The sequence below is a fragment of the Panthera tigris genome, chromosome A1 (assembly GCF_018350195.1).
Source record: "Panthera tigris isolate Pti1 chromosome A1, P.tigris_Pti1_mat1.1, whole genome shotgun sequence".
NCBI lineage: Eukaryota > Metazoa > Chordata > Mammalia > Carnivora > Felidae > Panthera > Panthera tigris.
The window spans coordinates 232,521,701-232,546,564 of NC_056660.1; the positions used below are offsets into that span (position 1 = coordinate 232,521,701).

Sequence of the window (24,864 nt, forward strand, 5' to 3'; positions counted from 1 at the left end):
GGAACCGCAGGCAAGCTGGGATGCTGTCGGGTTCTGGAGGACTGTCAGAGCATCCTAGGGAACAGCTTCCTGATGAGGCTGTAGAACCGGGGGCACCCTGCAGGCTCTGGCTCTCCCTGGGCACACGGACCTGCCGGCACGCGCCCTCCCACGGGGGAGATGCCGATACAGGATCCGAACCGGAGTCTGCCCCGGTAAACCTTCACGGCCTCCCTCTGCACGGAGTCAGGGCGCCCCCACTCCTACCACCCAGCACCACACTCAGCCCAAATAGCCCAGAAGTCACCGGACCTCCATCACCCCGGTGTCTGTCTTCTCCACTAGAATACGAACTCATGGAGGACCCAGCAGAGTTCCTAACCTAAGTCTCGGCGGAAGGCACACTTGATGAGAAAACGGAAGCCGGGGGGCCTCAGCTCTGGGTCCTGTTTTTACCCGCCTCCAGGCATGCCACCCTCAGCCCCTCCCACGGGAGCGCCTCCCACTGACAGGCAGCTTCTCCACAGCAGAGCCCGAAGTTTGCTACCGCTTGGGAGGGCGCCAAAGTTGCACGGTGCAAAAGCAAACCCCAACCTCGTGACCCCATGGAGCTCAAGGCTGAGCAGGCAGTAGACAATGAACAAGTGAAAAAGGAAACGTGCATAGAGACTATGGCAACGGCGTCAGAGGGTTAGGACACGGAATCACTGACTATCTGGCTTGCGGAGTCGGGTTTTCTCCAGGCGTGACAACTGAAACCAAGACCGAGGACCCAGAAGGAATTGAGGGAGGGGTAGGTCCAGCCAAGGTGTTTCTAGAAAACTTCAGTGGAGCCTGAACTCGGTGGCTAAATGAGTATGGTTCAGAAAAACACGTGGCAGTACACCTAGAGGCGGGGCGTGTGTCTGCGGCAACCAGCTGCATGGGTGGCCCCCAATGTTCCCCTCCTGCTGGTGCTCACGCCCCTGTGGTACCCCCTCCCCCTTGGGTGTGAGCTGGACCCAACGGGCAAAAGCGATGGGTCAGATGGCACTTCCAGGATGAGGTTACAAAGACTGTGGCTTTGTCTTGCTCTTAGTTTCTCTGTTGCTGGTACTTTGTTGCCCTATCCCTCACTTGCTCTGAAGAAGCTAGCAGCCATATCGTAGCTGCCTATGGAAAGAGCCAAGTAGCAAGGAACTGAGTGAGGCCACCAGCCAATAGCTCATGAGAAACTGAGGCTGTCAGACTGACAGTCTACAAGGGATTAAACAGTGCCAATGACCACTGAGTGAGCTTGGGTCCATTGCCAGGAAAGCCTTAAGATGTAATGTCCCAGCCAACACCTCAACCACAGCCTAGAAGAGTCAGAGAGTCCAGCTAACCTGTGCCCAGATCCCTGGCCCACATAAACTGTGAGACAGGTGATAAATGTTGTTCCGAGTCACTAAGTTTTGGGGAAATTTGTTATGCAGCTGTAGCTAACTACTACACACACCGAGCTGGAAAACTGAGAGGCAAAGTTGGACAAGCAGAGGTAACCCACACATTAGAGAGAGAAGAAGCACACCATCCCTAACCTTTGACCCCAGGCTGGAGAAAAAGGGGTAGAGGTCATGTTAGCAGAGTCTAGAGGTTACTATGCAGAACCAAACTGGGCCTGTCCATCAGGAGCTGGCACCAGAGAAGAGAAGCAACTATGAGGTTACAAAGAAGGGAAAACGTATTACTGGTTCTCTCTTCCTATGTCACCCAAACTTCTGCAAGTGCCAGGGTGGCCTGCACCCAGCTGGAGCCAGCCAGACTCTAAAGCCTGGGACACCTCTTGCTGGGTCAGTCCCTGTGATATAGAGCATCAAACAGTCAGGGATCACCCGTGTTCATCAAACAGTCAGGGATCACCTGTGTTCTCTCTATGGGACTCTGTCTCAGGTCACGACACCTGGGTTTCCCCTGGTTGTCATTTGTTTTTCATTTCTGCATGATGACCTCTTCTCTTGTCTCCATGCATAGGGGCTTCTCTGGACGCTCCCTGTCTCTCTCCCCTTACTTTACTCACTCCTTCTTGTAGAGCAGAGCAGTGTGGCCGGTGGGACTGGAGAAGGTAAGGCCTCTGTGGTGGGCTGGACAATGCCCCACCCAAGACATCTGAAGCTGCAAATGCATGGTAAAAGGGGCTTTGCAGATTGATTCAGTTGAGGACCTGGGGGTGGGAGGCTACTCTGGATGGACCCCGTGAGGTAGACCCACCAAGCAGGGCTTTTTATAAGGTGAAGGAAGACGGATCAGAGAAGTGATAGGAGACGTGCCTTTGGAAGGAAGAGGCTGGAATGATGAGGAACAAGGAAGGCAGGAAATGGATTCACCTACAGACCCTTCCACAGGAACCACCCTGGCCATTCCTTGATTTAACCCCCAAGGAAACCAATTTCATACTTTGGGCCTCAGGCCCCATAAGAACAAATCTGTGTTATTCTAAGCCACAAAAGCTGCGGTAACTTGTACAGCAGCCATAGGAAACCAATGCTGCCTGCTCACCTTGGCTAGTCCTCACTGGCCCTGTAGTATCTTCCTGCCACAGGGAATGTGAGTGTTGACGGCGGCTCCTGGTCATAGACAAAGGTCAACACTGGTGAGGCATATGGAAAAGGGTCAGCAAAGCGCTAGCAAACTCCTTTGCTCTCAGGTCTAATGGAGATACTTTTGTCTCTGGTTCAGAGTCACGAGTGTATCTCTCGGTTGGTTTTGAGAGAACAGGGAGCTGTTCTCCTAAAACCTAGTAGGTCTCACATGTGTGAGAGCATTCAGTAACTCTGTTGGTATGAACACAATGTATATAAATACATATACTGCCAGTTCTGTTTTCGTGGAAGACGCTGACTGAAACACCTCTTAACACCAAAAAAAAAAAAAAAAAAAAGGCCATCACAGCCATATTAATTTTGATAAAGCAGACTGCAGAACAGGGACCATGATCAAAGATAAACAGCGACATTACATAATGGAAAAAGGTCAATTCTCTAAGAACTCATAATAATCCTAAATGTGTAAAAAAAAAATTTTTTTAAAAAAAAAGAAGAAAGGGGCGCCTGGGTGGCTCAGTCGGTTAAGCCTCCGACTTCGGCTCAGGTCATGATCTCGCGGTCCGTGAGTTCGAGCCCCGCGTCGGGCTCCATGCTGACCGCTCAGAGCCTGGAGCCTGTTTCAGATTCTGTGTCTCCCTCTCTCTCTGCCCCTCCCCCGTTCATGCTCTGTCTCTCTCTGTCTCAAAAATAAATAAACATTAAAAACAAATTGAAAATAATCCTAAATGTGTACACACCTAACAACAGAGGGCAAAATACATGGGCAAAAATTGACAGAACTGATAAAACAGGCAAATCCATGATTGTAGTTGGTGACTTCATATTCCTCTCTCAGGAACTGATAGATTAAGCAGGTAGGAAATCAGTAAGGGTATAAAGGACCTGAACAGCACGATCCATCAACTTGACCTAGCTGACATTTATACAACACTCCATCTCACAAGATCAGAATACACTCTTCTCAAAAATTCATGGAAAATTCGCCATGATAGACCACATTCTGGACCTAAAACCAACCTGGACAAATTTGGAAGAACAGAAATTATACAAAGTGTGTTCTCAGGCCATGAAAGAATGAAACTAGAAATCAGTAGCAGGAAAATGGCTGGAAGAGCCCCCAAATATTTGGAAATTAAACAGTATACTTAGAGATAACCTTTCGGTCAAATAAGAAATCTCAAGGGAAATTGCAAAATATCCTGAACAAAGTGAAAATAAAAAATCCACCTATCAGAATTTGTGAGATGCAGCCAAAGCAGTGCTTAGAGGCAAATTGGTTGCATCAAACGTGCCTGTTTTAGAAAAGAAGTAGATCTAATATCAGTAACAAGCTTTCATCTAGGGAAAGGAGAGGAAAAAAAGAGCAAATTCAACATAAAGCAAGCAGAAGGAAGGAGATAAAATTAAAACAGAAATTGAGATTAAAATGAGGAAAATATTAGGGGCACCTGCATGGCTCTGTCGGTTAAGCATCTGACTCTTGGTTTCAGCTCAGGTCATGATCTCACAGCTTTGTGGGTCTGAGCCCCACACTGGGCTCTGCTCTGGGAGCACGGAGCCTGCTTGGGATTCTCAGTCTCCCTCTCTCTCTGCCCCTCCCCGACTTGTGCTGTCTTCGTCTCTCTCAAAATAAATAAATACATTTCCCTCTTTTAAAAAATGAGGAAAATGATAGAGAAAATCAAGACACAGTAGATCTGGTTCTCTGCAAAGATGAATCGATTTGATACACTTCTAACCGAGCTTAAAGTAACAATCTTAGGATAAGGGAGGGATTTATACCATATTTGTCTGTTTTCTGGAAATGCATGTCTTAACAAAAGACGTAAACATGGGGGTGGTTCTGTTGATTTCCTGATCTCCTTTTGCTTTCTGTGGATCTGCATCGCATGGTCTTGCCTGGGAGAGCAGATAATTCCCCTTTAGTGACACAGCCTCCATGCGACCTGCAGCCAACTAGACTCCTTAGAAGTCTTCGAGGAACTCTGTTACGTCCTGCTGCTTCCGTCGGGGTTTACGTGGCTCACCTCTTGCCTTTCATCCATTCAAAGTAAATCTAATCCCAATGTTCTAACTGGACAAGATTGCACTGGGCTTTCATTCCACTTGCATCACATTCAGTACCTCCTGTAGACTCCCGTCATCGACACTGCGTGGGGACGCCCTCAGCACCACCTCTGCACCACGCAAGACTTTGATTTAAAATGCGGGACACGGAGAGCCGGTGCCCTCGACGAGGTGCATCCGAAGACTTCCTTTCACACGGACCCAGGATCCTGTGCACAGAGGATCTGCCCGCTCCGTCGGGGACGACCCCTCCGGCTGGCACTGCCTTCCCAGCCACGTTTCTCTCTCTTGCCCTGAAGACAGCAGGCAGGACCTCAAGAGCCCCGCTGACACAGACACCTCTGCCTCCAGCATCCCCCAGCCGAACAGCCCATCGCGTCTACCAAGAGCACGTGTTCCCACCAGACCTTTGGCAAATGGGAAGGTCTTGTATTTTCCTGAATATATTTTCATTTTACGACTCTTGCATTTCACACCATCTGCTGATCTGGGCACTTCTCATGCTGCCAGTCAGCTAAAATTTTATTTTTAGATGCCAGCTTTGGGCAGACCATGAAAACCCTGTAAGGCTACGTTTTCAGAGGTTCTAAACAAAGTATCTCAAAGGCATTCCAAGACCCCGAGAGGTGGACCAGACCGGAAGCTGAAATTGCGGAGAATCGCTTGGTAGATAGTCCACGCAAAGAGAAACGAAAAGAGCTGCCAATGAAAAGGATCACATAACTGACGCTTATGTAACTGTATCACGCACACTGGTCAGGAGAGCTGACTACAAACAGGCAACCGTACGCAAAATGCAGCGTTAGGGGGAATTCTCGAAAAAGAGAGTGAACCCTGACAGCTGAGTAAGCAGAGTGCCCGGAGGACCGCAACGGACAGGATGAACATCCTTAAGTGCCTTTTCTCCTAAGAAGGTTCTGATCTTCCCTTAATCCCTCCCTCAACTGGGACTACAGAAGAGAGAGAACTCGAGTTAGGAGCGCAAGCAGGAGGGTTAGGAATCAACGACCCTTTAGTAAAATATTCAGTCTTCTTTCACCAACAGCTCCGTGTCTTTGTAAAACCGTCCCAGCCAGGGCAAGAAGTGTTGACTGGCACGTCCTGGAGTATTTTCATTGTCGTCTTTGGGACGCAGCAGTCCCCCACGAGCCGAAGAACGTAATGGCACGTGTGCCTCAATTTCCCAGCCAGTTACACAGTGTGGGAAAATGTGACAGCGTTACAGGAAATCTGAAGCATCCGCTTAAAATCCAGCAATGCTGAGGCATACCCAGGGCACCGCGGAAATCAGACATGGGAAAAGGATGAAAATCCTGAGTCTTACCACTAGAGTAGAGACACCGAGATCAATTAAATGCAAATTAACCTCACATTCACCAAGGACTCTCCGTGGGGTGTCTTCTGAGGCTCACTGAACAAGAAGGGAGCTGTATTTCTAAGAGAAAGGGCCGCTCTGGAAGTTGCATAAATTTCTGAGAAATAACACGTTGCATTCGGTTAAAAGAATTTTAACAGAGGACATTAAAGGGTTTTGTGGGGGGATACATTATTAGAGGGAAAACTAGATTTCTAGTTATTATTCTAGGACAAGTCTGGCCCAGTGCCTGGTGCTGTAAATAAAGTTTTATTGGAACACAGCCACATCCATTTGCTCGTGTTGTTCGCAGGAGTTCGTGCACTATGGCAAACAGAGTTGAGCCGTTGCCACTGACACCAGATGGCCCGAAAATCTGAAAATATTTACTCTGTGGTTCTTCCCAGAAGAAGACCGTGAACCCCTGTTCTGGATTAACCCAAGCCCTTCTTCAGGGCTCACGGTCTCACCCGTAAGCCCCGCTGACAATCTCACAGTTGAACGACTGACGAGATGTGGCATCACGTCAAAGCACCCTCCACATTCTCGATGCGCAACCCGGCACTGTGGATGTCCGCACTGTGGTGGACTATTTAGTGGAGAAACAGCGGAAGCAATCGTCTCCCTTTGTAAATGATTATGAGTCCACGCTTCTGGATGTCAGTGTTACTTACAAGTCTCCGAATAGATGCTAAGGTGCCTGAAGCTTGTTTTATTGCTACTGTTTTAAATCGAGTCCTTTTGGTAGCGCTTAGAAAGTCCCGGAACGTGGCACTTATTCAAAATATGTCTCTAGATAGAGCAACGAACCTGCAATTGATGTGAATTTAGTAAGTTATCTAAATTGACAAGAGCAGATTACAATTATAACCTGATGGGTGAGAACGATACCATTTAATTAAAGCTATTATTATTGTTAAAGAAATTAGTTTTGGAAACTACTTTTTCTATGCACGTCCCATACCACATCATAATTCTCTACAGTTTGGGACATGTAACTGTTGAAGTAACTGATGTAGTGTTTCCCTGGATCCCCTTAAGGTTTACATGATTCGTCCATTAGCTGTTCTAGAAAATCACCATGGCATATTTTGCTGGATGTAAAGTGTTTTCACAATTTTACACCTTGGGAAGTTCTCTCCTAACTTTAAAAGTTGATTATGCAGGGGCGCCTGGGTGGCTCAGTTGGTTGAGCGTCTGACTTCAGCTCAGGTCATGATCTCAAAGCTCGTGAGTTTGAGCCCCGCGTTGGGCTCTGTGCCGACAGCTCAGAGCCTGGAGCCTGCTTCGGATTCTGTGTCTCCCTCTCTCTCTGCCCCTAACCCACTCACATTCTGTCTCTGTCTCTCTCAAAAATAAATAATCATTAAAAAAAATAAAATAAATAGAAGTTCATTATATGTGCGTTACTGAAAACTAACAAAAAATAAGCGACAGAAAGCAAAGACCCAGAAAGCCACCAGCTAATGAATGGCTGCCATTTACTGGACACCTGATGTGGGCCAGGCACTCAGGAATTACGTACACCCGACCCCTAATCCTCAGTCCACTGTGTCACTGGCCCTCTTTTACAGATAAGTAAACAGATGGTCAGAGGAGCTAAATCACTTGCTAAAATTCCTACAACCAATTCATGCACAACTGGGATTTGAGCTCAAGTCCTTCTGACTCCAAAATTAAAGCTCTTTCCATTACGCATCACATGCTGTCTTTGAAAAGGCAAAACGCATTTTTTTGTTGTTGTTCTTCTGGGGGATTCAGCAAAAAGTATTTTACAAAAGAATTTAACTTCATTTAACTTCTATTTTGCTCCTGTAGCACACAAGGAGGCTTTCCTGGATCTCTCTCTCCCTCTCTCCCCCCGCTTTCTCTCCTTCCCTCTCTCATTCCCACTCCCTCCCCCTCTCTCTCCCTCCCTCCCTGTCTTCCTCAATCTCTCTCCCTTCCTCTTTCTCTGTCTCTCTCTCTCTTCCCCCCCTCATTCTCTCTCATTCTCTCCCTCTCTCTCCCTCTCCTTCCCATGGGAGAACACAGCAAAAAGGTAGCTATACACAAGCCAGGAACAGAGTTCTTCCCAGAATCCAAACATACTGGCCCCCTGACCTCAGACTTCCAGCATCCAGAACTGTGAGAAAATAAGTATGTGTTGCTGAAACCACACTGTCTTTGGCATTTTGTTAGAGCAGCCTGAGCTGACTAATACAACTCATGGCCAGGAATCTTAGAAAAACATTCTATGTGATAATAAAACTCTCATTAGTCTCTTTATCTTTCCTTTGCTTCTTCTCCTTCCTATCTTTGGTTACCACCTTGATCTAGAATCTAAGGCTCAGACATGGCATAGAAGGTGAAATTTTAAGAAACCAAAGAAAAGGTGGAACACTAAATAGTTCCACTTTGACCCACAAAGATAACATTTCTTCCTTTCCTAGAAATTATCCAGGACACCAAAAAGCAAGGGAAATGCATGTACAGTTTCTATTTTCAACAAAATCAGAAGATCAACGGAACCCCCAGACTCCATGTGGGCGTGAGGGCGACCACAGGCAAGTGGGGCTCAGCGGCAGGAGGCCGAGGAAAGATGCCACGATGGGCCCCTCACAGAGGAGGCTGCTGGTGCCGGACGGGAAGTAGAGAGGGGCCCGCCCAGACGTGGAAAGGCCAAGTCCTTGGTTCGCAACTGTGGGAATGTTGGCAGGAGCCTCCCGCACGCGGTGTGTTCAGGAGGCCGGCCTCCAGAAGGCAGGCCCCGCCGGGCACATTATGGGAGGCACCCCAGCTTCGAGGTGTGGGGGTTCTATCAGCATCTATCAGCATCTCCCTCCACAGGCTCCGTGCGGTGATCCACCTCGACCCGTGCTCAGTGCCTTCTAGTGTTGGCCATGACAACGATCAGCATTCTTTTTTTGCTTTTCGTAAGATTGTATTTTGAAGTACTCTCTGCACCCAACGTGGGGCTCGAACTGACGACCCTGAGGTGGGAGAGTCACATGCTCTACTGATTGAGCCCACCACGTGCCCCCAAGAACGATCAGCATTCATGATAACAGCGTTCACATTAAAAGAGTTCTGGGGGCGCCTGGGTGTCTCAGTCGGTTGAGCATCCGACTTTGGCTCAGGTCATGATCTCACGGTTTGTGGGTTCGAGCCCTGCTTCGGGCTCTGTGCTGACCGCTTGGAGCCTGGAGCCTGCTTCAGATTCTCTGTCTCCCTCTCTCTCTGCCCCTCCCCTGCTTTCTCTCTCTCTGTCTCTCTCAAAAATAAATAAACATTAAAATTTTTTTCAAAAAAAAAAAGAAATCTGGAAAATGGAAAATCTCCCTCTCTCTCTGCCCCTCCCCTGCTCTCTCTCTCTCTCTCTCTCAAAAATAAATAAACATTAAAATTTTTTTCAAAAAAAAAAGAAATCTGGAAAATGGAAAACTAAGTCGAAAGTATCAATAAAACTTCAAATTACAGTGGAGTCGCTAGATTTCAAAAATAAGGGGGTCCAGTGGGCATCTAGGAAGAAAGATTATTTCTGCTATAAAGGAAAAGAAAAGAAGCCTTCAGAGTATCATTAGATTACCAAACAGTGACTTCAATACATTTCAAAAAGCAGAAATAACCTGAACAATTCTCTAATCTCAATGCAAAAACAAACAAAACCCAAGAAACCAAAACCAAAACAGAAACAAACAAGCAAACAACAAAATAAAACCCCAAAACCAGAATTACTACTAGAAACAGAAAGGAAAAACCCTCTATCCCCCGGTGTGGGGGGGGACACTGAAGTTTCTCTGTGTCAAAAAATTAAGTCAATCAGCAAGATTATCTAGAAAATAACGATGATGGCACACAGAAGGCATGGAGCTGAAGCAGGTTTTAGAGGGACATTTATAGCAGGTGAGCACTTCCATAAAGAAACAAGAGGGCAACACAAGAAGTTAGGAATAGAAAAGAAAAAGAAAAGCAAAAACAAAACAAAGCCAATAAAAACTACTGGAAGAAATGAATAAAGAAAAAAACCGAACTAAAAAACACCCCCAAACTAATCGAATAAATTTATCCACAACTCATTCTCTGGAGAAATGAAAATAAACAAAACATTAGCTAGATGAATCAGGAATTAACGGAGAAAGGACAAGTCCCAAGAATAAGAAAGTAACCGGGGAGGAGTAGAAACAAACACAATTACAGAGGTAATTGAAACCATGAAAAGAGATTATCCAACACGGAAAATCGCTGAAACCTTGGATGGAAGAGACTGCATTTATGAGAAAATATCTCTGACAGAAACCAATCCCACAAGAGAAAGTAAATCAAACAGAAGAATGTGCATAGCAAAGTAAGGGCACGGTATCTGGCCTAATGTGGTCTAATCTATAGGAACATTTGAGATGGAAGGGTGCTCACAATGGAGGGGAGCCCTCAGAACCGTCTGTGGCCCGAGGCTAGGGCTGCCTGTTTGCTCTTAATTATGGTCAAAACAGATGCAAAATCTTTCCTAAGTTATTGGCCAAAGGAATAAAGCATCAAATTAGATTAAAAAAAAAAAAAGACAATATGACCTACTGAGTTAATTCCCAAAATTCAAGAATGTCCGATATTACACAAGGGAAAAAATCATAATATCCTGCCCACGGGTGACAGAAACTGTCTCTTAATACATTCAAGATCCATTCTTTAAAGAAAAACAAAGAAGAAAAAGAAAATAAAACTTCTCCAAATAGGAACAGTCACCTCCCTCAAGTTATAAAACCTACTTAACCCGAAAGCCAACATATTGCTTAAAGGAAAAACATCAATCCTACTAAATAAAAACAAAACAAAACAAAATACAACAGGTAACTATGTCTACTACCACCACCTTAATGTGAATTTTTTATGGAAGTACAATTAGGCAAAACAATTGGAAAGAAAATGAAAACTCAGAAAATGGAAATTCACTTGAAAAGGATGTGATTATATGTCTGAAAAACCTCAGATCAAGTGAAAAGTGACTATAAACAATGAAAGAATTCACAAGTCATCAGAAGAAGCATATTTACTGAAAACCTTTTGAAACCCTTCTGTCAACCTCTTAAAAAATGTGACCACAGCACCTATTTTTAAAAATGGGCCATTGAGCCAATGGCAGATGTTGACTTGTCTACCTGCAACCATTCCTCAGGAATCCTTGGTGATTGCCCTCTGTTTTGTTTAAACTAGGGTGGAATTCTCTGATGTTTCCTCACTTTAAATTCTCCTAGTCCTGCTTTATTTCCCTATGTGTTACCATAAATATCTTTTTAAAAAATTTTAATATTTATTACTTTGAGAGTGAGAGAGACAGAGCGCAAGCAGGGGAGGGACAGAGAGAGAGTGAGACATAGAATCCAAAGCAGGCTCCAGGCTCTGAGCTGTTGGCAAATAGCCCAACGTGGGGCTCTAACTCACAAACCATGAGATCATGACCTGAGTCAGATGCTTAACTGACTGCGCCACCCAGGTTCCTCACCATAAAAATCTTTTAATGAGGTATCTTCCTATATTGTGCACCACAGAGCTTACTTGTACCTGAGCAGACAAGAGAAAGGGAACCCCACAGACACCGGCTCAGAGACTACTTGGAGGGTCTGTAGCAATCCATGATGGGAGAGGGGACCACAGTCCAACGGTGGGAGCTGGTATCTCTAGTGAGTTCGAGAGAAGCCCCAAAAGCTCCCCCACTGTTGGGAACCACAGCATATGACCCTGTTTGAAATAAGGGTCTTTGCAGATGTAATCAAGTTAAGGATGCTGCATGAGATCATCCTGACTTCACAGCAGGGCTCTAAAGACAATGACCAGTGTCTCTGTCTGTAAGGGACAGAAGGGGAGGAGGTGCAAAGACACAAAGAGAAGGAGGCCATGTAAAGACAGACACATAGAGTTTTGAAGCCCCACCCACACCAAAGAATGCCAAGGAGTGCCAGCAACAAGCAGAAGCTGGAGAAAGGCACGAACGCACTCTCCCTCGGAGCCTCCAGAGGGATCCAGCTCTGCCAACACCTTGGTTTTGATTTCTGTGAGAGAATAAATTTCACAGTTTAGAAAGTGCTCTTGTTTTCAGCACCCACGTTGGTGGTAATTTGTTACAGCAGCCCTGGGGAACCAATACAGTATCTCAGCGGGGAGTGGGAGGAGTGATACATAGCGACAGCCCTGTACAGGTGTGTGTGTGTCTATGACCACAAAACTGATACACGGGATGGCCAGATCCACCTTGTACCATGTAGCTGCTACTGAGTGGGGCAAACTGTAGCCCCCGAGGTTGGTTAGAGAACAAGAGTGGGCTCCTCCAGGGAACAAGACATTACAGAGAAGGATGGCACAGAAGCTCAAGATGTCCTGCTATAAGTTAATACTATAAATGACTCCTTTTGCACTTCTCCCTCTCATTGTTGACAAGGGATGAGCTGTATCTCAGGGGGTTCCAAAACCAGGCATTCCATTAACCTACAGGGGCTCAGATCCTCGGGTATTAACAAACCTTCTAAACTCCAGTTACTAGTGCAGTGTGGGCTTCTAGGACCTCGTGAGGATGAAGCTCACTGCCTCAAGTCTGGTGGGCACACCGCAGGATGGTCAAGCAGACCAGACCTGTGCCCTGAGGAGGTGCAACCCAACCCCTGCCCTACTCAAAACTCCATAGGTCATTTGGGACTGTGATTATTGCCATACTCCCCCAAATATTTTTATTTCCCCTTTCTCTTAGCTTCTGTAAAAGTCATTTAAACTCAGCAAAATGAATAAATGCTGCTGTTGTTTTCCACTATTCATTGAAGGTTAGGGACCAGCCCTGCCGGATAACTGGTTTTTCATATATACTAGTTCATTGAATCAGCACCAAGGCCAGCAACCGTCTAGGGAAGTAGGTGTTCCTGCTGCCATTTTACAGCTGAGAAAACTGAGTAAACTAAAGAATTAGTCCAAGCTCATGTAGCGTTGCAGTCTGGTTCTCCAGGAAGCACATTCTGAGACACAGTTCAGTGGGTACTAGGGAGTTCCCTTCGGATCAATGCCCGCGGGGAAGAAAGGAAGCCAGATGAAGCACAGGGAGAAGCTGAGCTGTGATGAAGGTCTGAGAACTTCAGACAAACCTACAGAAACTCCAGAGCTGCAATGGCCCACCGGAATTGCCCTGAATCAGACCAGGCTAGAGAGACTCTATAGGCCCACCTCAATCAGCCATGGATGTGGGCCATCCTTGAAGAGACAGAACCTTGAGCTGGCAGCTCTGTGAAGCTGAGGCAGCCTTAAAGAATCTAAGAGCCAACAACTCCCCAAGAGCTGGGCAGCAAATCTTTCTCTGAGGGGTGGTCCACCCCCATGTCTACCACACACAGCTAGAAAGTGGGAGAAATGGAATCCAAACCCAGAGCCCATCTGAGGCCAAAGTCCTTGCTCTGTCCACCATCCCACACTCCGCCATGTCAAAACACTCATGAGCTGCTTGAGAAGGGTATCAAAAATGATTAACCCAGCGTCTGGCCAGCAGGATCTCACATCTCCTAGGAAAGGCAAAAACTGATGCACATCATTCTCACAAAAGGCATGCTGGGATTATTGTTGTAAAGACAGAAAGTACATCCCCTCCCTCTGTTCGGGGCCTGCCCAGTCCCCAACGCACTCCACAAACAAAACGAAATGTTTTAAGTATAATACCAAGCAGCCATTATTATTATTACCTGACGTTTCTTGGCGCTAACCATGCACCTGGCCCAGGTAAGTCATTTTCATTTATCATCTCATTTACCCATGTCTGTGGCTAGGAAGAAACTATCATTACCATTCCCACACTACTGGGTAAGTAGCCACATTTCCAGGTCCATCTTTCCTTGCAGTGTCTCCCAGTAATTACGCACACATCCTCTCTCTACTGCACCAAATCACTGAGTTTCTGTCTACTCTTCAAAGAGGTCACTTAGAACCAGAGCAAAATTCTTGCTCAAGTTAAGCTGTAGATACATTTTTCTCTCAAGTTCATACAATTCAGCAAATTCATTATTCATCCTGCAAGTACAAGTTAGAAGTCCTGTGTCCCCATCAGGGGGCTGATTTTCTCATTGTCTTCTAGGAATTTTAAGGAGCAATTACAGGGGGCTCTGGGTGGCTCTGTCAATTGGGTGTCCGACTTCGGCTCAGGTCATGATCTCACGGTTCATGGGTTTGGGCCCCAGGTTGGGCTCTGTGCTGACAGCTCAGAGCCTGGAGCCTGCTTCCGATTCTGTGTCTCCCTCTCTCTCTGGCCCTCTCTCACTCATGTTCTATGTTTCTCTATCTCAAAAATAAATATAAAAGAATAAAGAGCAATTACGGATGGATTAATATATGATTAGAATCAGTATCTTTCACAAACTATCCTCAAAAATAAACACTTGGAAAGGACAGAGCCTCAGATCCCGGTGTACTGTGGAATGTGGCTGTGTGGGTAGGTGAACACGTGAGGACAATCACGTGTCCAGATGTCAACCAGTGAGTGTGCCACTCAGCCAACCTGTAATCGATCTATAATGTATCGTATTTGATATGAATCCAGTGGTTTGAATGAACAGAGGGGACACAGTTTTGATGACAGAACCCAGAAGAGGATATAGAGACTGATGAAGGGTGACTGATCAGCATTGTTCATTTCTCAGGAAACCCTCTTTGTTTCATGCGCCTTTGATCAAATCTCCAAGACAAAAACTCATGGTCTAACAGGGCTTCCTTTCACCTCTGTCCCTTCTGTCCCCTCTTCTAAACAGCCTCACAAATGCTGAAAAATAAACCGAGGTCTCATTCCACCATGACAGTAAAATGATTAACTACCAACAGGAAAGTTCTGTGTCGAGCATTCTTGCCGTTTCACTGTAGGAAAGTGCCAGAACATTCTCCAAGCGGTAGATAGGATGCCCTGCAGCAAAGCGTTAATAGTGTTGCTGTTGGTCACTTGCTCCACCAAAGTCTCCCTGGTGGGTGATGGTGTTGAGCTCCTGCCATTTAAAGGTGGGGCGGGGATTCCTGCCGGGCTGGGGGGACAAGGAAGGAACAGGAACGAGGAGAGCAGACATGTGCAGTGCCTTAGATCTGCCTTAGGATTCAGTCACATCAGACACTTTCCTATTTTTACCTCTTTTCCAGGCTTACCCCCATTCCTTCCAAATTATAATGTCGTTAGACCCCATAACTGATAGTTTGCTAAAACAGGATATAGATCCCCCTCCATCAATAGCTAGATGCTACACAAAAGGAACAGTGGTTCAGTGTCCTTTCTTCCCTCTTGTGGAAAGTACTAACATCCTGCGCTTCTCCGAAGACAAGACAGTAGGAAGAGACGTCCAAATTCCCAACAATTAGTCTCCCCCAGAGCCAGAGTCCCGGCAGCTGGTAACCTGCTGTTTTCCTTTTGAGCTTCTCAGATTAGATCCTAAATGCAATTTAATTCCAGACTCCAATATACAGTTCCTGAATTATACTGCAGAAGAATCAGTTATGTAACAAATCTTCATGACTACCGATTATGTTCTTGCCATGCGTGACAGACTGTATCTTCTACTTTAGGTCCAAACTAAAATTTTTCAAAGTGTATCTTAAATACGGCAAAGTATCCACCGCATACAGGAATCCTCTACCATTTATCAGAAACAGGAGTAATCCTGTTAGAAGAGAAAACCAATAACCACTCCTTCGCTTATCTTCTCTAATAAATATGGGTTCCCAAATAACTGGCTTGTGTAAGTAAATCTGTATTCAATTAATCCTTGTCTCCTGGGAAAATAAATGATACACAAAATGAAAATCCAGAATGTGGTGTGAATACCAAGGAAAGGAACATTTAAGAAAAGTAAGTAAGTTTCAAATATAAAATGTAATCGTGGCATAGAAACAGGACTATTTGGCAATTCCTGGCGGGGGGGGGGGGGTCGGTAGACTGCCGGCAGTGATGTTGACCTACAGAAGTGTGGCCAACAGAGAAGAGAACACAAGTGTATCTAATCAGATACACAGGCTGTAGGCTGGACCAACGCTTGAGTGATGGACTCCCTTCCCCCGTCAGGAAGGCAAGCTTCCTGCCCCGCTGTCCAATCTTGTCCCCAGGCCGGCCACCCTCACCCGTGGGCAGAAGCAGGACGCAGCACCACAGCACAAGTGGTGATGTGTCATGCTGTTTTCCTAACCTCAGTCTCCCTTTGCCTGGATACAGCCATAAGCAAAGAAGACACCTACCTTGCTGCTCTCAGAGGATTTTTACTCAAATGTGTGCTACCTTACTGATACAAGGAACCTTCTTGTTTTCTAGTTAACCATGCAATGCTAAGGACTTTTGGGGCTCACACTAAATTTCTGATAGATAAATAAAATAATTCATCCTTGGGGCACCTGAGTGGTTCAGTAGGTTAAGCATCTGACTTTGGCACAGGTCATGATCTCACGGTTCGTAGTTTGAGCCCCGTGTCAGGCTCTGTGCTGACGGCTCAGAGCCTGGAGCCTGCTTCGGATTCTGTGTCTCCCTCTCTCTCTGCCCCTCACCTGCTCTCTCTCTCTCTCAAATAAATAAACATTAAAAGAAAAAAAATGAAATAATGCATTCTTCTTACATCAACAATGTAAAACTGCTTTTTAAGTTTCCTGATATTTGAGGGTCATCCCAGATATCAGAAAAACTGCTCTTTGACACCCAGTTAGGAAAACAAAGATGAAGTAATTACAGGAAAAGCTGAGCGACTAGCACAGTACAAAATGGATCAGAGAGCAGCTGGAAAAAAACTTCTTCCTCTTCCACAAATAAACTCTGTTCAAAAAGTGTTCTTTTTCTTCCATTCCCTTGCCCCATCCTCTCTCCTCCTGCCCTTCTTGTCAGTCTCCTTCTCTCCTGAATAACTCAGTCCCCAGCCATCAGGCAGAGCAAGGAACATCTGCATCTAGAGGGGACCAGGGAAGCTGAATTCGCCTAAGGTGATAAAGCTGGGGTGGGTTCCAGGAGCCTCTACAATGGGGACGACACAGAGGACACAGCCCCGGTTGGGGGAGGGGACACCCTCAGATGGACGTGGTGTCATAGCCTGAGCCAGGGGAGGGGGACAGGTGTTAGGGGAGGGGAATTTGGGCCAAGTGAGAAGACACCTGTGTGGGGGTAGGGGTGGCGACTGAGATAGGAGACTGGTTACACACCGGCATTGATTCAGTAAGTAAATACGTTAAGAATCATTGCAACTGAACTTTTTTCACTATTGGCCATGGAATCATAAGAGAAAGGGAGAACACTGGCATGAAACTCGTGGCAGGCTGGAAAGACCAGTGTGAAGTCATGGTGTCTAATATGTAGGTATATATAAAAGTTGATGTAGATGTAAATGCGTGTGCCCCTTGTCTTGGAGTAGTGACAACCCAATGGGAATGAGAAGACCTACAAGCCTAGATCTTGCTAAGTGCCACTCTTCACCAGGAAGAACAGGGCTCCTTGGAGAGATGGCAGATTTTAGGGCCAGGGCAGGGAAAGCATGAGATGAGCCTGAAACATCTTGTTGTGCCAGAAAGCAACGAAGTGCTCAAAGAGTGATGGGGACCATCACCAAAGGTGCAGAAGCCAGCCTGAAGGGGCGCCCACTGGACAAGTCTGAGCCCAGACTTGTGGGCTCATGTAAGTGGGCTTATAACCCTCTGTATAGAACAGGGAAACACAAGACGGTCTAGACATCAATAAGTGAATAAACCAGGATATCTGCCCGGTTTCAAAGTACCTCCCCACAAAATATGCCTTAATTACAAAGAAGAGAAGAGTAATGCCAAAGCGGTAAAGCCTGGCAGACGGCCATCAGACGAAAGACCAACATAAATGATGAGACCCTGAGAGACCGTGATGAGAAGGCACCATCACCTCTGTGTTTCCTGCCAAAGATGCATCACCTGAATCCCTTCATGATGAAACATCAGACAAAGTCAACCTGAAGACCATTTGATAAAATAGCTGGCATGCCATCCTCAAAAGTGTCAAGATCACGGAAGCCACGGGAGGACTAAGGGGTTGCTGCAGATTGAAAGACACCAAGGAGATTAGAGAACACACGGCAACGTTGCAGAACTCTGATCTGGGCCCTTTTCCGTAAAGGACGTTGTTGGGAAAGCCGGATGAATCTGAATCACAACAGCAGAGCCATGTGAATTTCCCAATTTTGATAGTTGCATCATGGTTAAGTGCAATGGCATCGTACGAGATACTGTCTAAAGCATTTAGCGGCTCCGACTTGAGCTCAGGCCATGATCTTATGGTTCGTGATTTCAAGCCCCGTGTCGGGCTCTGTGTTGACAGCTCAGAGCCTGGAACCTGCTTCGGATTCTGTATCTCCCTCTCCCTCTGCCCCCCCGCCCCCGGCTCGTTCTCTCTCTCAAAATAAATAAACATTAAAAATAATAATAATAAATAAAGCATTTAGGAGCAATGAGACCTCAGACTGGTAACTTATCTTTTGGTGGATTAGGAAAAAAAATTCTCTGTATTAGATTTCGAATTTATTGGTAGGTCTGTGATTGTTTCAAAATAAAAGTTAAAAAAAAAAGTTAGGGATTATACTTTATATTTAAATGTACTAGAAATGCTCATTCATCACTTTCAGTGATTAACTAAATTCCCTCAGTTGGGTAACATATTGTAGCCTGAGACTGAATTCTACTTTAAGATAAATGCTGGGAAAATAAATGTGCCAAGAACAATGAACTCTGTTAATCAACGTGGAACGGAATAGGGTTTTCTATGAGGTCGACATCTTGGTTAACAGAGAAGCATTACATGCTATCAGTGGATTGCCAATGTTCCAAAAATAAAGTGAAACATTCTTTTCTTTTCTTTCTTTATTTTTTTTAGAGAGAGAGAAAGCATGAGTGGGGGAGAGGGGCACAGGAAGTGTGGGGTGGGGGCGGGAAGAATCTCAAGCAGGCTCCATGCGGAGCACCAAGCCCAACACAGGGCTCATTCCCATGAACCATGACATCATGACCTGGGCCAAAATCAAGAGTCGGATGCTCAACCAACTGAGCCGCCCAGGTATCCCCAAACAAACATTAATACGGATCCACGCTAAACAAAACGCACTCTGTCTTCAGCGGTTTATAAGGTAGGGGGACACTGATCACCACTCATCAGCCAACCTCTTTCTTCATATGAAACTGACAGCCTTTCAGTAATTTTGCATTAAACAATTATACCATGGCAGTATAACCACCTAATGTGTATCATCCTAATTTATGTACACTTTTCATAAACAGTTATCAATGAAGTGTTTTTCTCCCATCACAAAGCAGTGCTATTTGTAGGTCACATGTCCAGCAGTGGCCAAAGGTGCTTAAATGTCTTTTCCTCATGACTTTGACATTTACCAACGGACCTTCCATTTTCAATCTGTCAGTGTATCCTGCCTTTCCCTGCCCTCGGAATCATTGTGAAATTACTTCTGAAGAAAAGGAAAACTGACGTTCTGTTCTTCTGCTTCCTTTCAATGTTACTCTTACATGGAATCATTTGGAATGAAAAACTTTTATTCTTTTTTGCTCTTCCAGAATTATCCTATCTCTGGCTGTCCACTGATAAAAATTATTTTTCTTTGTGTGTTTGGAAAATTGAGTAAGTGAATGTTTAAGATTACATTCTTTCCCAATTTTTTGAACTTGCAGAAGAAAATAAAAATGCTCTGAAAGAAAAGCAAACTCACTACAGTACGTAGTGACCTAGAATACATCAGATTCTTGACAAACCATTTATTCCCCCCCGCCCCGCTTTTTTTTTTAAACCCATTTGATCCTTACAGGCATGTATCTTAATCCTCCTTTCCAAGATATTTTTTCTATTACATCTGCCCCAGCAGACACTGTATTTATTCATGAAGGGGCCAAAGAGATAGGTACAAAATGTTCAGCGGATGTGTTCTAGGGTAACCTAAAACCAGGAAAGTGTTGTAAGCCCTGAAAACAGGCTTGAGTGCCCCCATGTCTGTGTGATGAGGGCTTTCCCGCAGTGACTGTCATAATGTCAGCTGGCTCAGCTGATCACATACCCGTTCCTACTGCAGAAACAGACCCATCCCCCCCCAAGCCCCACTCCAGGGAGACTGGAAAAATGGAATTTATGGGAGAGAGGAGACACATCCCATAAATATCTTCAAGGGAGGCTCTGACATGCGGCGCAAGGAAGTAAAAGCTGGGGCAGAGCCCGTACAAAAAGGAACATTTCCCCCGCCTCTTCCCAGGCACAGCTGCATTGTTTCTTCTTTTAACAAAACACCACCTTCGTTCCTTCCTTTGATCCGTTACTGACGGGTCGCCATCTGGGCCTCGGGTGGTGCCGGCTACTCGGGCCAGTGGCAGGGAATGCGTGCGGGCACGTGGCTTTGCTCCACGTCTGAACCAGTCAGCGGGAACCTGGAGCCCACCGTGCAGAATCGGGGCCAGGGTTCTGACGCTCACCCGGTGCCAGCAAAGGCTGTCTTTCAGACCGCTCCGACTGAATGCCGGGCTTCACAGGAGCTCTAGGAGACGAATGTTGAGAAAAGGGATCCCCAGAAAGCTTTCCAGCTAAGCGGGATTTCCAGACACCCAAGGATAAGCCTCCAGCTCTATGTCAAGTTTCCAAATAAAACATTCCACCGAGTGAACGACAAACGGGTTTCTCAGACCCCCAGGGCTCGTGTGATCCGTGTCTAAACCCCCCACTTTCAATGGCAGTGCTGTTCCTAACCAGTTCTCTCACCCTCTGAGTTTTTACACCATGGCTGCATTTCTTAAATTTGATTCTAACAGAGCGTAATTGAACATACCTGTTTCAAGTAAAAACAAGATACTTAGGGACAACTCCAAACCACTGACCCTCATGTTTATGGATGTGCATAGCAGGAAATCAAGTCACTTTTCAAATGCTTTTAACTAATTAAACACAACGGCTTCTTCGAAATGCCATTTACTAGCAAAGCTAAATTTGCTGTCGTAGCATTTGAAAGATTTATTATTTTTTTTTTTTAATGCCCACGGACCTGCCAGAAGATCAGGAAATGGAGATCTTTCCCCCTCTGTAAAGAGAGGGCTTTATCGGATATGAAGGTGGGGGAGAACTATGAATTTAACTGTGTAAGTTATTTTCACTCTAAAAACAGGGTGCTGAATTCCAACGCATAGCAGGAACAGCTTTGAAGCAACCACAGTCATCCGACCATCCAGCAACCAGCAAAATGGAGCGGCCGTCCGCAACGCTCGCTGTTGCTGACTGCTACGTGCTGATGCCGCTGCTGGAGGTGGGGTGTGGCTGGCTCCCCACTAGCAACACAGAGCCACCTCGGGCACCTGCCGGGTAGCCCAGTCGCACCCCGAACAGGTGCACGGCACCCCTGGCACCCAGAGGTGGGGGTTGGGGGCACTGGTCACCCACCTGCCAGACCAGGTGCTCCTTGGCCCCGGGCGTTGCGGACAGGCAGATGCTCAGCACGACGGTGTGGGAGGAGGCCGTGAGCACGCTGGCGATGATGGCGTCTCGCATGTTGAAGGGGAGCATGGTGTATACCACGAAGATAATGAAGAGGAAGAAGGACACCTACGGGAGAAGAACAGGGAGAGTCAGCAAGAGCGCCCGGCCCCAGTGCTTCTCTCCCTTGCCCACGAAAGGCTGCACAAAACGCCGCGAACTGCACCCGTGTAGTTTTGTGTTTTTCTTCTTTAATATTTACTTATTTCTGAAAGAGACAGAGACTAAGCACAAGTTGGGGAGGGGCACAGAGAGAGGGAGACACAGACTCCGAAGCAGCTTCCAGGCTCTGAGCTGTCAGCACAGAGCCCGACGCGGGGCTCGGACCCACGAACCGCGAGATCGGGACCTGAGCCGAAGTCAGATGCTCGACCGACTGAGCCACCCAGGCGCCCCGAACCGCACCCATTTAGAGAGTAGTATTATGAGAAAATAAGACAGCACATTCAAACAAACCCAATGGATTACAATAAAGGACTAACTCTTGTGAGGGGGAAGAAAAAAATTATTCTTTTTCAAGATTTGAAGATTTCCAACTTTCATCCCCAGACTACTGCAGACATTAGGTAACTCTGAGCACTCTCTGGATCTGGATGCAAGCTGGTCCCAAACTCGTCGGGTTTAGTATCTGTGCTTCCAAACACACATCTGGGTTCCTGAGCTATGTCTCCAACTGTGTCGGGAGATCCCTGGAGGGTGGTCGGGTTTCATCTGGGGTTGCTGATGCAAGAGGATCGAGTGGTGTGGACGTGTAACAAATTGAAACAGCTCGGAGGTGGTTCAGCTGTTATCAAAACCACTTGGCAGGTTCTCCAAAAGTTAAGCCCAGAACCACCTTAGGACCCAGTGATCCCGTTCTTAAGTATGTATCTTAAAGAACTGAAAACAGGCATTCAAACAAATACATGCACACACGTGTTTGCAATAGCACGATTCACAACAGGCAAAAGGTGGAAACCACACAAATGTCCCCCAGTGGATGAACGGATACACGGCCTGTGGCACATCCACGCAACGGGATACTAGTCGGCCAGAAAAAGCAATGACGTACTGAGATAACATGTTTTAACACAGATGAACCCCAAGAGCATTATGCTAAGAGAACGCAGCGAAGGCAAAAGCCCACATACTGTAAGGTTCCATTTGTACGGACTGTCTAGAATAGATAAATGAACAGAGACAGGCAGCAAACTGGTGGCTACCAGGGGCTGGAAAAGAGGGTAGGGGAAGTCACCACCTGGTAGGCGCAGAGGTCCCCTTTGGGGTGATGACAGACTTTCTGGGACGGGATGGAGGCGATGGTCACACAACACCGTGAATGTACTAAATGCCACCAAACTCTTCCTTTTAAAATGGCTAATTGACGTTATGTGAACATCACCTCAGTGAGAAAGAAAAGCCATAGGAGAGCTTACAGAAAGATTCGGAATGGAAAAGGGAATGGCTTAGTAGGTAACCGAAAAGGCTGTTTTCGTCAAAAAGCGGCAGAGACAGAAGAACACTGAGGGGGAGTGAAAAGGTGATAAATCAAGGGGGGAAAGAGCCAAGGTCAGGGAAGCAGAAGAGAGGCATTGGGAGAGCTCCGCCCCACAGCTCTTCACTCAAGAACAAAAGGGAAGCTAAGTAAGGAAAGAGCTCGTCCTGCGTGCAGAGTGACCCGTGTTGCATAAGGAACCCCAAACCCCAGCACAGCTGGAAAGACAGGGAGACACCATGCCAGCTCTTCTGCGGGGAGTCAGGATGTGTGTTCGCGAGAAGGACCTGGGCACCAGCGCTGCTCACGGTGGGTCTGAAGACAGCAAGGGCTGCAAGGACACTGGGCCCCCTTCCCGCATGAACAAGGGGAGCCGCACCACAGGTCATGATCAAAAAGTAATGGTCACCATTTCACTGTCCAGGGGTCTGCGGTATAAGCTCCACGGGTACAAGCATCACAGACAAAAGGGCATATGGAAGATCAGGGGCGCAACCTACAAAGAAATTTGGACCTCTCAAACACGCCCCTCCCTTTTCTCCCAAACACCTGCTCATTGGACAAGCACGTATGAAGCTTCTCTGAGGTTCTGGAGGTGGAGGACAGATGCAGAATCCTGGCTCTCAGGCACTCGAAAGTCACGTGTATCAGCCGTCACTTTACAGCTGATGTATCCGGAGAGAAGGGGTACCCAGCCCCACTCCAGCGAGACACTGGGGTGAAGTCCCTGGGTCATCTTCCCTAAGATCCTGCAAGTTCAAGTGTCTCAGAATAACAGCCAAGAAGAATCCTACCAGGAGTGTGAAAACGAATCCAGGAATCCCCCTTAGGGAGCTTTGGTTGGGTATGGCCCATCTGTTCTATGCCCACTCCTCCTAATTCAGTCTAGTCATAATGGACTTCAGGCCAAAACATATGGGCAAAAGGATCACCATGGCCATACTATTTTGCTGGTAAATACTTTTTTATTTTACCTCCTTAAAAAGACTGTGAAGATGCTTTTCATTCAGGTATTATTATACAGCATTCTACACTTTCTATTCCATATATGGAATGGGAAAAAAATATGTTAGACAGTTTATGTACCAAAACACCTAGCATTAATGGAAAGAAACCAGGCGTTTCTTCGGAGGGACCTTTCTGAGCTAGGAGCCAATCGACCCAAGCAGACTGGGGCAGTCCCCTGCCTCCACTTCCCAAGAAGAGAATATACAGAGTGATTTCTTAGAGCCCCAAATCAGATTTCAAAACTGCTAAGAACCAGCACATGCATTTAAGGAGCACTCAGTGTACAAGTGCCTTCTCCACTCTTCAATAGTTGCATCCTGCTTTCCAAAAGGGGTATCACTGACCCAGAGAAACGGGGAACTTGGCCAATATCTCCCAACCAGTCAGTGTCAAAGCCCAAATAGCAATCCACGGGTTTAATTCTTCTATGTGTTCTCGGTAAAGAGTTTGACCAAGACAAACTTTCCCCTGATAGAAATCCCATGAAGCTGGGATTCATGGGATTTTTCCCCTGATAGAAATCTTTCCCCTGATAGAAATCTTTCCCCTGACAGAAATCCCCTATCTTTCCCCTGATAGAAATCCCATGAAGCTGAAGGTCTAACAGAAGACACACATGCATACAAGACATTCTTGCAAGTCTGACGTGGAAAGACACCAGCTCTTTCCCCTCCTGCGAAGACAATCACAGGAAGTGCCCGACATCTTGGCTCAGATGCTGAACTCTTTCAGTAAGTAGGACCGATTTTTAATGATCATTACGAAATTGCTAATGTTTCAAGATTTGCTCATATTTCCTTCATTTCTATACGCTTAACTTTCAATTTGTGTTTACAGACGGGTGGTTTATGATAAATGGTAACACACAACAATGAACATTTAACAAAACTGTCAGTTAGAGGGGAGCCTGGGTGACTCAGTCGGTTAA

General features: G+C 46.3%; 1 protein-coding gene across 8 annotated transcripts in view; it reads right to left on the minus strand.

Moving 5' to 3' along the window:
• ADCY2 (adenylate cyclase 2) overlaps nt 1-24,864 on the minus strand; it is a 412,965-nt gene that overhangs the window by 274,402 nt on the left and 113,699 nt on the right. For all 8 annotated transcript variants that reach the window (XR_006221652.1, XM_042997735.1, XM_042997720.1 and 5 more), the window contains exon 3: nt 21,362-21,523. Coding sequence is in view for 7 of the 8 variants with exons in the window: in XM_042997735.1 (XP_042853669.1) it covers nt 21,362-21,523 (162 nt within the window). In the remaining variant the exon portion in view is untranslated. The remainder of the gene's footprint in view (nt 1-21,361; nt 21,524-24,864) is intronic.